The 14,815-nt window shown below is 45.2% G+C and overlaps 1 protein-coding gene across 3 annotated transcripts in view; it reads right to left on the bottom strand.

Moving 5' to 3' along the window:
- Window positions 1-12,427, bottom strand: part of nphp1 (nephronophthisis 1) — a 155,886-nt gene extending 143,459 nt beyond the window's left edge. The window contains exons 1-2 of one of the 3 annotated variants that reach the window (XM_070885764.1): window positions 12,192-12,427; window positions 7,778-7,836 (exon numbers count right to left, since the gene is read on the bottom strand). In XM_070885764.1, coding sequence (XP_070741865.1) covers window positions 7,778-7,836; window positions 12,192-12,257 — 125 coding nt within the window. In that variant the 5' untranslated portion in view covers window positions 12,258-12,427. Of the gene's footprint in view, window positions 1-7,777; window positions 7,837-11,833 lie in introns of all 3 variants that reach the window. The other 2 variants (XM_070885763.1, XM_070885761.1) reach the window with 2 other exon arrangements.
- Window positions 12,428-14,815: the final 2,388 nt, after the last annotated feature.

The following is a 14,815-nucleotide window of genomic DNA, read 5'->3' as shown; positions in this document are numbered from 1 at the left end:
GCCATGGTTTTTAACATTGAGAAGATTTTGATAAAGTGATTGGAAAAATCTATTTCCTCTGATTGTAGAGTCCGTGATCAGGGGTCATCAATTTAAAACTGTCACTAAGAGTGAACAGAAGTTGGAAATGTTTCTTTGTGTGTTGCTGTAGCATGGAATGCTTTGCCATAACTTGCATTTATACAGTGCTGTGTCATAGTAAAACATCCAAAGGCGCTTCACAGGAACGTAATCAGACAAAATTTGACACTGTGCCACATAAGGAGATATTAGGACAGGTGATCAAAAGCTTCGTAGGTTTCAAGGAGTGTCTTAAAGGAGAGGCAAAGAGGCGGGAGGTTTAGGGAGGGAATTAGAAACATAGAAAATAGGTGCAGGAGTAGGCCATTCGGCCCTTCTAGCCTGCACCGCCATTCAATGAGTTCATGGCTGAACATTCAACTTCAGTACCTCATTCCTGCTTTCTCGCCATACCCCTTGATCCCCCTAGTAGTAAGGACCTCATCTAACTCCTTTTTGAATATATTTAGTGAATTGGCCTCAACAACTTTCTGTGGTAGAGAATTCCACAGGTTCACCACTCTCTGGGTGAAGAAGTTCCTCCGCATCTCGGTCCTAAATGGCTTACCCCTTATCCTTAGACTGTGACCTCTGGTTCTGGACTTCCCCAACATTGGGAACATTCTTCCTGCATCTAACCTGTCTAACCCCGTCAGAATTTTAAATGTTTCTATGAGGTCCCCTCTCATTCTTCTGAACTCCAGTGAATACAAGCCCAGTTGATCCAGTCTTTCTTGATAGGTCAGTCCCGCCATCCCGTGAATCAGTCTGGTGAACCTTCGCTGCACTCCCTCAATAGCAAGAATGTCCTTCCTCAGGTTAGGAGACCAAAACTGTACACAATACTCCAGGTGTGGCCTCACCAATGCCCTGTACAACTGTAGCAACACCTCCCTGCCCCTGTACTCAAATCCCCTTGCTATGAAGGCCAACATGCCATTTGCTTTCTTAACCGCCTGCTGCACCTGCATGCCAACCTTCAATGACTGATGTACCATGACACCCAGGTCTCTTTGCACCTCCCCTTTTCCTAATCTGTCACCATTCAGATAATAGTCTGTCTCTCTGTTTTTACCACCAAAGTGGATAACCTCACATTTATCCACATTATACTTCATCTGCCATGCATTTGCCCACTCACCTAACCTATCCAAGTCGCTCTGCAGCCTCACAGGATCCTCCTCGCAGCTCACACTGCCACCCAACTTAGTGTCATCCGCAAATTTGGAGATACTACATTTAATCCCCTCATCTAAATCATTAATGTACAGTGTAAACAGCTGGGGCCCCAGCACAGAACCTTGCGGTACCCCACTAGTCACTGCCTGCCATTCTGAAAAGTACCCATTTACTCCTACTCTTTGCTTCCTGTCTGACAACCAGTTCTCAATCCATGTCAGTACACTACCCCCAATCCCATGTGCTCTAACTTTGCACATCAATCTCTTGTGTGGGACCTTGTCGAACGCCTTCTGAAAGTCCAAATATACCACATCAACTGGTTCTCCCTTATCCATTCTACTGGAAACATCCTCAAAAAATTCCAGAAGATTTGTCAAGCATGATTTCCCTTTCACAAATCCATGCTGACTTGGACCTATCATGTCACCTCTTTCCAAATGCACTGCTATGACATCCTTAATAATTGATTCCATCATTTTACCCACTACCGATGTCAGGCTGACCGGTCTATAATTCCCTGTTTTCTCTCTCCCTCCTTTTTTAAAAAGTGGGGTTACATTGGCTACCCTCCACTCCATAGGAACTGATCCAGAGTCAATGGAATGTTGGAAAATGACTGTCAACGCATCCACTATTTCCAAGGCCACCTCCTTAAGTACTCTGGGATGCAGTCCATCAGGCCCTGGGGATTTATCGGCCTTCAATCCCATCAATTTCCCGGCTAATAAGGATTTCCCTCAGTTCCTCCTCCTTACTAGACCCTCCGACCCCTTTTATAACCGGAAGGTTGTTCGTGTCCTCCTTCGTGAATACCGAACCAAAGTACTTGTTCAATTGGTCCGCCATTTCTTTGTTCCCCGTTATGACTTCCCCTGATTCTGACTGCAGGGGACCTACGTTTGTCTTTACTAACCTTTTTCTCTTTACATATCTATAGAAACTTTTGCAATCCGTCTTAATGTTCCCTGCAAGCTTCTTCTCATACTCCATTTTCCCTGCCCTAATCAAACCCTTTGTCCTCCTCTGCTGAGTTCTAAATTTCTCCCAGTCCCCAGGTTCGCTGCTATTTCTGGCCAATTTGTATGCCACTTCCTTGGCTTTAATACTATCCCTGATTTCCCTTGATAGCCACGGTTGAGCCACCTTCCCTTTTTTATTTTTATGCCAGACAGGAATGTACAATTGTTGTAGTTCATCCAAACTTTGGGCCCTGGCTGAAGGTATAGCAGTCAATGGTGAAGCAATTTACAATTAGGGATGTGCAAGAGGTGGAGGCGTGCAGAAATATCTGAGGGTTGTAAGGCTGCAGGAGGTTAGAGATGGAAGGAGTGAAGCCAAGGAAGGATTTGAAACCAGGATCAGAATTTTAAAATCTAGGCGTTGCTGGACAGCTGCTTTCTATGCTGTAAATGTATGGCTCTAATTAGTTTTAAATGGTTTCAGCCTTGTAGTGCAATCTATGACAGGAACTGTAACTTCCTCCTACTCCAACATGTGCAGAAAGATGCAAAGTGATTAAACCAGGAGAGAAAAAAGGAAACAAGTGAATAAAACATTAGAGCTGAAGGACAGGCTAGGGTGTATGGCCCAATGAGCATTCTTTAAACAAACGCACAAAGTATGAGGAATAAATTGAATGAACCTAGAAAAAGGATTGAGGTCCTGCAGGCAGAGTTTAGGGAGCTAAGAAAGAGATTAAAAAGCAGAATCTCAAAGGTAGTAATCTCTGGGTTAGTGCCTGTGCCACGTGCCAGTGAGTATAGAAATAGGAGGATAGAGAAGATGAATGCGTGGCTGGAGAGATGGTGCAGATGGGAGGGCTTTAGATTCCTGAGGCATTGGGACCGTTTCTGGGGCAGGTGGGACCTGTGCAAGCCGGACGGGTGGCACCTCAACAGAGCCGGGATCAGTATCCTCACGGGAGGGTTTGCTAGTGCTGTTGGGGAGGGTTTAAACTAGCTTGGCAGGGGGATGGGAACCCGAGAATAGATTCAGTGCGGAGAGAAGGAAAGCTGGAATTGGGCAGCAGAAAAGTAAAAAGTGAATTTGGAACACAGAGGAAACAAGGTCTGGCAAATAGACAACAAGGGAGTTTGGCACCACTAAATTGTATATACTTCAATGCAAGGAGTATAGGGAATAAGACAGATGAGCTGAGAGCACAGATAGACACTTGGCAGTCCGATATTATAGCCATAACTGAGATATGGCTGAAAAAAGGACAGGTATGGCAGCTCAACATCACAGGGTTTTCAGATGGGAGGTCGCAGTATTAATTAAAGAAACAATTACAGCTGTGAGAAGGGATATGTGAAAGGGGTCATCAAACAAGGCCATATGGGTTGAATTGAAGAACGAAAAAGGGACAATCACACTACTGGGAGTGCACTATAGACCCCCAAACAGTCAGAGGAAGGTAGAAGAATATATATGTGGGCAAATTGCTGCGAAGTGCAAAAACTATAGAGCTGTAATAGTGGGGATTTCAACTATCCTAATATTAACTGAGAAAAAAATAGTGCGGAATTCCTAAAATGCATTCAGGAGAACTTCTTTAGCCAGTATGTAACAAGCCCAACAAGGAAAGGTGCGGTTCTGGACATGATTTTGGGGAATGAAGAGGAGCAAGTGGAAGGGGTATCAGTGGAAGAGCATTTTGGTGCAAGAAAGATTTAGGGTGGTTATGGAAAAGGACAAAGGTGGGCCAGGAAAAGAAGTTCTCAATTGGGGTAAAGCCAATTTTGCTGAGCTGAGATGGGATTTGGTCAAGATGGACTGAAAATGGCTACCTGATGGTAAATCAGTATCAGCAGTGGGAGGCATTCAAGGAAGAGATCCTAAGGGTACAGAGCGAGTATGTTCCCTTAAAAAAAAGGGTGGGGTTAACAAATCTAGAGCCCCTGGATGTCAAGGGACATACAAGGTAAGAAAAAAAGGGAAGCTTATGACAGATTCCGAGAACTCAATACTGCAGAGACTCTAGAGGAGTATAAGAAGTGCAGGGGTGCAATTGAAAAAGATATCAGGAAAGCAAAGAGAGAGCATGAAAGAATGTTAGCGTAAAATCAGGGACAACCCAAAGATGTTTTATAAATACATTAAGAACAAGAGGATAACTAGAGAAAGAATGGAGCCTATTAGAGACCACAAAGGAAATGTGTGTGTGGAGGCAGATGTGGGTATGATTCTCAATGAATACTTTGCATCTGTTTTCACAAAAGAGGGGGGTGATGCAGACTTTGCAATGAGAGAGTAGGAGTGTTCAATTTTAGTCGAGATAAACATAGTGAGAGAGGAAGTAATGAGGGACTTAGCAGTTTTGAAAGTGGATAAATCCCTAGACCCGGATGAAATGTATCCTAGGCTGTTATGAGAAGCAAAAGAGGAAATAGCAGAGGCTCTGACCATCATTTTCTAGTCCTCTCTGGCTACAGGTGTGCAGCCAGAGGACTGGAGGACTGCTAATGTTGTATCTTTGTTTAAAAAGGGAGAAAGGGATAGATCAAGTAATTACAGGCCAGTCACTCTAACCTCAGTGGTGGGAAAATTATTGGAAAGAAATTCTGAGGGACAGGATAAATCTTCATTTGGAAAGATATAGATTAATCAAGGACAGTCAGCATGGACTTTTTAAGGGAAGGTCATGTCTGACTAACTTGATTAAATTTTTCGAGAAGGTAACCAGGAGGGTCGATGAGGGCAGTGCAGATGTGGATTTTAGCAAAGCTTTTGATAAGGTCCCACATGGCAGACTGGACACGAAAGTAAAAGCGCATGGGATCCAGGGCAAAGTGGCAAGTTGGATCCAAAATTGGCTCAGAGGCAGGAAGCAAAGGGTAATGGTTGATGGGTGTTTTTGTGACTGGAAGATTGTATCCAGTGGGGTTCCGCAGGGCACAATGCAGGGTCCCTTGCTTTTTGTGGTATATATCAATGACTGTACCATTTAATGTGTATTCCCTTGCCTTGTTAGACCTTCCCAAATGCATTACCTCACACTTATCTGGATTGAATTCCATTTGCACTGTTCTGACCAGTACATTGATATCTTCCTGCAATCCGCAGCTTGCCTCCCTGTTTTTACCACCAAAGTGGATAACCTCACATTTATCTACATTATACTGCATCTACCATGCAATAGCCCACTTTTGGAGTGTAGTCACTATTGTAATGTAGGAAACGTGGCAGCCAATTTGCGCACAGCAAGCTCCCACAATCAGTCATGTGATAATGACCAGATAATCTGTTTTTTGTTATGTTGATTGAGGGATAAATATATTAGCCAGGACACCGGAGACCTTTTACATCCACTTGAGGGAGCAGATGGGGCCTCGGTTTAACGTCTCATCCAAAAGACAGTACCTCCAACAGTGCAGTGCTCCCTCAGCACTGCACTGGAGTGTCAGCCTAGATTTTTGTGCTCTGACACTCAGAGGTTTCTTCACAACCCTGAGTGAAGAAATTCTTCCTCATCTCAGTCTTAAAAGGCTTACACCTTATCCTGAGACTATGGCCCCTAGTTCTCGACACTCCAGCCAGGGGAAACAATCTCTCAGCATCTACCCTGTCAATCCCCTTCTGAAACTTGTATGTTTCAATTAAATCATCAATTATTCTTCTAAACTCCAGGGGCTATAGGCCCATTCTACACAATCTTTCATCATAGCACAACCCTCTCATTCCACAAATCAATCTAGTGAACCTTTGTTGCATAGCCTCCAAGACAAGTATATCCTTCCTTAGATAAGGAGACCAAAACTGTGCACAGTACTCCAGGTGTGGTCTCACCAAGATCCTGTACAATTGTAGCAAAACTTCCTTACGCTTGTACTCCAACACCCCTTGTAATAAAGGCCAACATACCATTTGCCTTCCTTATTGCTTGCTCAACCTGCATGCTAGCTTTCTGTTTCTTTCCTGTGGGCACCCAAATCTCTCTGAACACCAACATTTAAAAAATATTTATGTTTTTCTATTCTTCCTACCAAAATGAATAACCTCATATTTCTCTGCATTATATTTCATCTGCCCACTCACTTAGTCTATCTATGTCCCCTTTCAGACACTTTGTGTTCTCTTCACAGCTTACTGTGCCACCTAGTTTTGTATCATCAGTAAACTAGGATACATTACACTCGGTCCCTTCATCTAAATCATTCATATAGATTGTAAATAGCTGAGGCCCCAGCACTGATCCTCGCGGCACCCCACTAATTACAGCCTGCCAACCTGAAAAAGACCCGTTAATTCCTACTCTGTTTTCTGTCAGTTAACCAATTCTCTATCCATGCTACTATATTAGCCCCAATCCCATGAGCCCTTATCTTGTATAATAACCATTTTATGTGGCACCTTATCGAATGCCTTTTGAAAATCCAAATATATCACATCCACTGGTCCCCTTTATCTACCTTGCTAGTCACATCCTCAACAAACTCTAATAAGTTTGTCAAACACAATTTCCCTTTCATAAAACCATGTAGACTCTGCCTAATCATGTTATGATGTTCTAAGTGCCCTGATACCACTTCCTTAATAATGGATTCCAGCATTTTCCTGACAACAGATGTCAGGCTTAACTGGCCTATATTTCCTGTTTTCTCTCTCCCCCTCCCTTCTTGAATAGCGGTGTTATATTTGCTATCTTCCGATCATAAAAGACTGTTAACTAAGGTAGAAGCCCATAGAATTGAGGCCAAATTATTGACCTGGTTAGGAAATTGGCTGAGCAGCAGGAGACAAGCAGAAGGGATAATGGATAGATACTCAAATTGGCAGGATATGACTAGTGGTGTCCCGTAGGGATCGGTGTTGGGACCTCAACTATTCATAGTATTTAGTAACAACTTAGATGATGGCATAGAAAGTCATATATGCAAATTTGTCAATGACACAAAGATAGACAGCATTGTCGATAAAAACAAAGGGAAATTGACAGATTAAGTGAATGGGCAAAACTGTGGCAAATGGATTTCAATGTAAGCAAATGCGAGATCATCCACTTTAGACCTAAAAAGGATAGAACAGGGTACTTTCTAAATGGTGAAAAGCTAAAAACAGTGGAGGTCCGATCAAAATTTTCAAGCTATTGAAGGGAACAGGTAGGGTAGGCAGAGAGAAACTATTTCTGTTGGTTAAGGATTCTAGGACTAGGGGGCATAGTCTAAAAATTAGAGCCAGACCTTTCAGGAGTGAAATTAGGAAACACTTCTACACACAAATGTTGGTAGAAGTTTGGAATTCTCTTCCGCAAACGACAATTGATGCTAGATCAATTGTTAATTTTAAATCTGAGATTGATATTTTGTTAACCAAAGGTATTAAGGGATATGGGCCAAAGGCAGGTATATGGAGTTAGGTCACAGATCAGCCACGATCTTTATGAATGATGGAACAGGCTTGAGGGTCTCAATGACCTACTCCTGTTCCTATGAATCTTTTTTTCCACTGGGGAAAACAATGTTGAAAGTTAGCACTCAAGAACTTTGGTACGAGTTATAATATCAACATCTAAATCAACAAACGAGCAACTTACCCCTCATAAACTTCATCTCTTTTATCAGTCTGTTTAATTTTCTTTAGCAAGACATCAACCTTAACAAACAAAATACAAAATAATGTAAACATAATTTCTGTGTGTTATGTCACTGCTTTGTGTATTTGTAGATCAGTGAAAACATCTTTGTCAAACATTTTCCATGGAGCCACAATACTGCTGCATTATTGGCTGGTTGAGAATGCAAAATAATCATGAAATTCAGGGATATTCCATGGTTTAGCCTAATGGATAATCCCACATTTCTTTGAAAATTGTAACAGCATGGGGATGGGGCACAGATTAAGTATATTTTGTGAGGCATCATGAATAACCATGGTTTTAGGACCTTGATTGTCGTAGGAAGTTATAGAATCACAGGATGATACAGTATTTGGGGAGGAATTTCCTAAAATAGCCACAAATGGTATTTTTTCCCCCAGAAAATAGTATTACCAGCAATTGGGGAGAATGGTGAATATGGTTGCACCTAACGGATCAGTTGGGCATTAATGGGCCTAATGTTATAAGGCTGATTCCTACAAGCACAAGTTCAATGTGGTACGATTGCACAGTTGAACACAATGAAGTGTTGATTTTTTTTGGCATAGATGATACAAATTTAAAGGGGATCATTAACTTCAATAAAACCACTTCATTTCTTTGAATATGCACAACTTAATGGTATTTTAAATCATGACAGATCACAGATGACTCTGGTCAGAAGAACAGAGCACACACAACTTTTCAATCTCTTATTTCTGCCACTCCCATCCCCCTCAAACACCCCCACCAAAAAAAGTTTAGCACTTTTTTTTTAAACTTGACATTTTTCACAGGTGTGGATGATACTTCCAAAGCTGGATTTATTATTCATCCTTTACAAATGATTCAGTTGGGATTTTAGTGACAAAACAGCAGACTTATTGGTCAATCATTGGCAGTGCAATTTATCAGATTCATCAAATTCAATTTCCCACTTTATCATAGTGAGATTTGAGCTCACTGATCCTGCATCATTAGTCCAGTACAATAACCACTTACACTACACTATTATACACAATAAATTTAGCTGCTCCATCTAGGTCGCCTTCGACCATCCTCGTAGTCACATGATACAATAATGGAGTTGTTGACTAACCATAAAAATCAATCTTCCCCCCACACTCCATAATAAATTTTAATTTAATTTGGTAAGTTTACTTTAAGAACATAACAATTATGAGTAGCTGATCTTCGACCTCAGCTCCTTTCCCACCCGATCCCAATGTCCCTTGATTCCCCTAGAGTCCAAAAATCTATCTCAGCCTTGAAAATACTCAGTGACTGAGCACTAGAGAATTCCAAAGATTCAAAACCCTCTAAGTGAGGAAATTCCTCCTCTTCTTAGTCTTAAATGGCCTACCCCTTATCCTGAGACTATGCCCCCTAATCCTAGACACTACAACCAGGGGAAACAATCTCTCAGCATCTACCCTGTCAATCCCCTTCAGAATCTTATATATTTCAATTCGGTTTTAATTTATGGTTTATTGGTTGTGCCCCTATAAAAGTGGGCGCTTGCTTCTTTTGTTGTGATGGCACCAGCCATCAGTCAAAGCAAGCAACCAATAAGAAGTAGCAATCAAATCACTATCAATTAGTCTATAACACACCTGTAAAAGAGACAAGCAAAACCCCCCATGTTTAGTGAGAAAGTTTCTGTGCAGAAATCAAAGGGATATCATCATCATAGGCAGTCCCTCGAAATCGAGGAAGACTTGCTTCCATTCTAAAAGTGAGTTCTCAGGTAACTGCACAGTCCAATACAGGAATTACAGTCTCTGTCAGAGGTGGGACTGGTTGAAGGAAAGGGTAGCTGGGGAGTCTGGTTTGCCGCACTCTCCTTCCACTGTCTGCGTTTGGTTTCTGCATGCTCTCAGTGATGAGACTCAAGGTGCTCAATGCCCTCCCGGATGCTCTTCTTCCACTTAGGGCGGTCTTGGGCCAGGGATTCCCAGGTGCGGGTGGGGATGTTATACTTTATCAAGGAGGCTTTGAGGGTGTCCTTGAAACATTTCCTCTGCCCAACTGGGGCTCGCTTGCCGTGTAGGAGTACCAAGTAGAGCGCTTGCTTTGGGAGTCTCATGTCTGGCATGCGAACAGTGTGGCCCGCCCAACGGAGCTGGTCGAGTGTGGTCAGTGCTTCGATGCTGGCCTGATCGAGAACACTGAAGTTGGTGCGTCTATCCTCCTAGTGGATTTGCAGGATCTTGCAGAGGCAGCGCTAGTGGTACTTCTCGTTGCATTCGAAACGATGTTGAAAGACCAGCAATCTTCAGCCCTACAGATGGTGTGAAGGTGAAGAAGAGACAAGTTCACTTTCATTCTCTGCCCCACTCCTACTCTGACCTCAGCCTTACACTGTTCCAAAGCTCAATGCAAGCTCCAGGAACAGCGCCTCATAGAAACATAGAAAATAGGTGCAGAAGTAGGCCATTCGGCCCTTCGTGCCTGCACCGCCATTCAATGAGTTCATGGCTGAACACGCAACTTCAGTACCCCATTCCTGCTTTCTCGCCATACCCTTGATCCCCCTAGTAGTAAGGACTACATCTAACTCCTTTTTGAATATATTTAGTGAATTGACCTCAACAACTTTCTGTGGTAGAGAATTCCACAGGTTCACCACTCTCTGGGTGAAGAAGTTTCCCCTCATCTCGATCCTAAATGGCTTACCCCTTATCCTTAGACTGTGACCCGTGGTTCTGGACTTCCCCAACAATGGGAACATTTTTCCTGCATCTAACCTGTCTAAACCCATCAGAATTTTAAACGTTTCTATGAGATCCCCTTTCATTCTTCTGAACTCCAGTGAATACAAGCCCAGTTGATTCAGTTTTTCTTGATATGTCAGTCCCGCCATCCCGGGAATCAGTCTGGTGAACCTTCGCTGCACTCCCTCAATAGCAAGAATGTCCTTCCTCAAGTTAGGAGATCAAAACTGTAAACAATACTCCAGGTGTGGCCTCACAAAAGCCCTGTACAACTGTAGTAACACCTTCCTGCCCCTGTACTCAAATCCACTCGCTATGAAGGCCAACATGCCATTTTCTTTCTTAACCGCCTGCTGTACCTGCATGCCAACCTTCAATGACTGATGTACCATGACACCCAGGTCTCGCTGCACCTCCCCTTTTCCTAATCTGTCACCATTCAGATAATAGTCTGCCTCTCTGTTTTTAACACCAAAGTGGATAACCTCACATTTATCCACATTATACTTCATCTGCCATGCATTTGCCCACTCACCTAACATATCCAAGTCACTCTGCAGCCTCATAGCATCCTCCTCGCAGCTCACACGGCCACCCAACTTAGTGTCATCCGTAAATTTGGAGATACTACACTTAATCCCCTCGTCTAAATCATTAATGTACAGTGTAAACAGTTGGGGCCCCAGCACAGAACCTTGCGGCACCCCACTAGCCATTCTGAAAAGTATCCATTTACTTCTACTCTTTGCTTCCTGTCTGCCAACCAGCTCTCAGCACACTACCCCCAATCCCATGTGCTTTAACTTTGCACATTAATCTCTTGTGATGTGTTACATACACATGCCGTGTGATGTGTTACAGTATACACACGTGTGCTGTTACAATATACACACTGTGTGATGTGTTACAATATACACATGTGTGGTGTTATAACATACACGGTGTGATGTGTCACAGTATACACACGTGCTGTGTTACAATATACATACTGTGTGATGTGTTACAATATACACATGTGTGCTGTTATAACATACACGCTGTGTGATGTGTCACAGTATACACACGTGCTGTGTTACAATATACACTCACGTGTGATGTGTTACGATATTCACGTGTGATGTGTTACAATATACATCTTTTGATTCGGCACTTTACGCCTTCTGGACTCAACATCGAGTTGAACAATTTCAGACCCCAACCTCTGCCCCTATTTTTTCCACATGGCAGCTGTTGATGATTCTGTCATTCCGATTGCCACCTCTTCTAGACACATCATTTGTTTGTTTACTTGTCCCATTACCATTTCCTTTTGCCTTGCACCGTCAATCTTTTCGTCATTGAATCACTCCTGCCTATTGTTCTTTCCTTCCCCCTGCGCCTGCTTAAAACCTGTTACATCTCTACACTTTGTTCCCGTTCTGGTGGAAGGCCACCAAACGTTGTGCGGGCCCTCTGGCCAGATCTGTGGCGGTGAAAAGGCTCCGCTCCTGAAAACTCTGAAGCCGCCCGCCTGTTGTCTCGGCAGATGCTGCCCGCTGATCTGCGGCATGTGCCCTGGTTGGGTTTTGAGAGTTGCAGCATGTTGCCGCGCACGGCTGGTCGTCCAGCCTGCGGGCGGAGTGAGCGAGCGAGCCAGCGAGTCTGCCGTGTGCCGGTACCTGGCTCTGCAGGCCGTCGCTGGTCGCCTGCACGGAGCGCAGCGACCCTCTCCGCAAGGAAGCCATGGCGGCTCAATCGAAGATAAAAGGCAGAGAGGGGTGGGGGTGGAGCAGGTCTGTGGTCCCCGGGCCCAGGGCCACGGTTTAACGGCAGCGCCCGCCCTCGGCCCCAGCCCGGGCCGTCACCATGGCAGCGGCCTCCTTGCCTGCCGTGACGTTAGGGCCGCGCCCCCTCTTCCCAGAGCCTGCAGAATCGCCGCCTCGCGCTGCTGCGCTGGGCAAAGCGCTCTCTGCCCTGGGCATTCTGCACTGCACTGCACTCTGCAATGCTTGGTGCAACTTGTGTTGATGAGCTTGGATAGAAAATGACGATGGCTGTGGGGCTGATGGGTCTTAAGGACTTCAACCACTTGACATCAATATTCACATAGAAACTTACTAGTTTGCTAGGTTTGAGCGCGAATACACAACCTCATCTCTCTTATCTGGAGGAGAGCATGCCGTGGGATCTCAGGGCTGCAGTAATCGTGACCATCTTTTAAAAAAAGGGACAAGTCCAACTGCGGCAACGACAGAGGAATCTCCCTGCTATCAGCCACAGGGAAAGTCGTCGCTAGAGTCCTTCTCAACCGTCTTCTTCCAGTGGCCGAGGAGCTCCTCCCCGAGTCACAGTGTGGATTTCATCCCCTACGGGGCACAACAGACATGATTTTTGCAGCGCGACAGCTACAAGGAAAATGTAGGGAACAACGCCAGCCCTTATACATGGCCGCCTTCGGCCTTACAAAGGCCTTTGACACTGTCAACCGCGAGGGTCTATGGAGCGTCCTCCTCCGTTTCGGATGCCCCCAAAAGTTCGTCACCATCCTCCGCCTGCTCCATGACGACATGCAGGCCATGATCCTTACCAACGGATCCATCACAGACCCAATCCACATCCGGACCGGGGTCAAACAGGGCTGTGTCATCACCCTCTTCGCAATCTTTCTCGCGGCCATGCTCCACCTCACTGTCAACAAGCTCCCCGCTGGAGTGGAACTAAATTACAGAACCAGTGGGAACCTGTTCAACCTTCGCCATCTCCAGGCCAGGTCCAAGACCACCCCAACTTCTGTCATTGAGCTGCAGTACGCGGACGACGCCTGCATCTGCGCACATATAGAGGCTGAACTCCAGGAGATAGTCAACATATTTACTGAGGCGTACGAAAGCATGGGCCTTACACTAAACATCTGAAAGAAAAAGGTCCTCCACCAGCCTGTCCTCGCCTCACAGCACTGCCCCTCAGTCATCAAGATCCACGGCGCGGCCCTGGACACTGTGGACCACTTCCCATATCTCGGGAGCCTCCTATCAACAAGAGCAGGCATCGACGCCGAGATCCAACACCGCCTCCAGTGCGCCAGTGCAGCCTTCGGCCGCCTGAGGAAAAGAGTGTTTGAAGACCAGGCCCTCAAAACTGCCACCAAGTTCATGGTCTACAGAGCTGTAGTAATACCCGCCCTCCTGTATGGCTCAGAGACATGGACCATGTACAGTAGACATCTCAAGTCGCTGGAAAAATATCAACAATGCCTCCGCAAGATCCTACAAATCCCCTGGGAGGACAGTTGCACCAACATTAGCATCCTCGTCCAGGCCTACGTCCCCAGCATTGAAGCACTGACCACACTTGATCAGCTCCGCTGGGCAGGCCACATAGTTCGCATGCCAGACACGAGACTCCCAAAGCAAATGCTCTACTCGGAGCTCCTTCACGGCAAACGAGCCAAAGGTGGGCAGCGGAAATGTTACAAGGACACCCTCAAAGCCTCCCTGATAAAGTGCGACATCCCCACTGACACCTAGAAGTTCCTGGCCAAAGACCGCCCTAAGTGCATCCGGGAGGGCGCTGAGCACTTCGAGTTTCAACATCGAGAGCATACAGAAATTAAGCGCAGGCAGCAGAAAGAGCGTGCAGCAAACCAGTCCCACCCACCCCTTCCCTCAACGACTATCTGTCGCACCTGTGACTAAGTCTGTGGCTCTGGTATTGGACTGTTCAGCCACCAAAGAACTCACTTCAGGAGTGGAAGCAAGTCTTCCTCGATTGCGAGGGACTGCCTATGATAAGATGATGATGAGTTTGCTAAATACTTGAGCAAGCCAGACATAGCAGCACAATGGTTATATTGGGCAGGTCTTGTGTGTTGGTGCTTTGTACCAATTTTGCAGTCTACTTGTTACAAAATGTTCCTTATTTGTGATCTTTCATAAAGCTAGTCACTTCTTCAATGGATAGTAATGTAGGCTGTTATTTTCTCTGCATTGGAGGTGTGGCAAATGAGAGTGCGGGGCCCAGAAGAGCCGAGGGCCATGGGGTAGCACGGGCCAGCCCACACTGCGATATGTGTGCGCACTCGGTCCGTGCAGCAGAGTAGGTCTCCAGTCATCCTGGTTTACCCTTGCCACTGGACAAAGGCCGTGCTCTGTCAAGCCCGTGTGGTGGCTGATGTGCAGTCACCACACTTTAAAAGAATCCACGCATGGGCATCTTCGAATGACACTGAACACTGTGCAGTCATCAACAAACATCCCCACTTCTGACCTTGTGATGGAGGGAAGGTCATTGATGAAGCAGCTGA

The sequence above is a fragment of the Pristiophorus japonicus genome, chromosome 7 (assembly GCF_044704955.1).
Source record: "Pristiophorus japonicus isolate sPriJap1 chromosome 7, sPriJap1.hap1, whole genome shotgun sequence".
NCBI classification, from domain to species: domain Eukaryota; kingdom Metazoa; phylum Chordata; class Chondrichthyes; family Pristiophoridae; genus Pristiophorus; species Pristiophorus japonicus.
The sequence above is the reverse complement of the archived record's forward strand: the minus strand, read 5'-3'. Positions and strand labels throughout refer to the sequence as shown.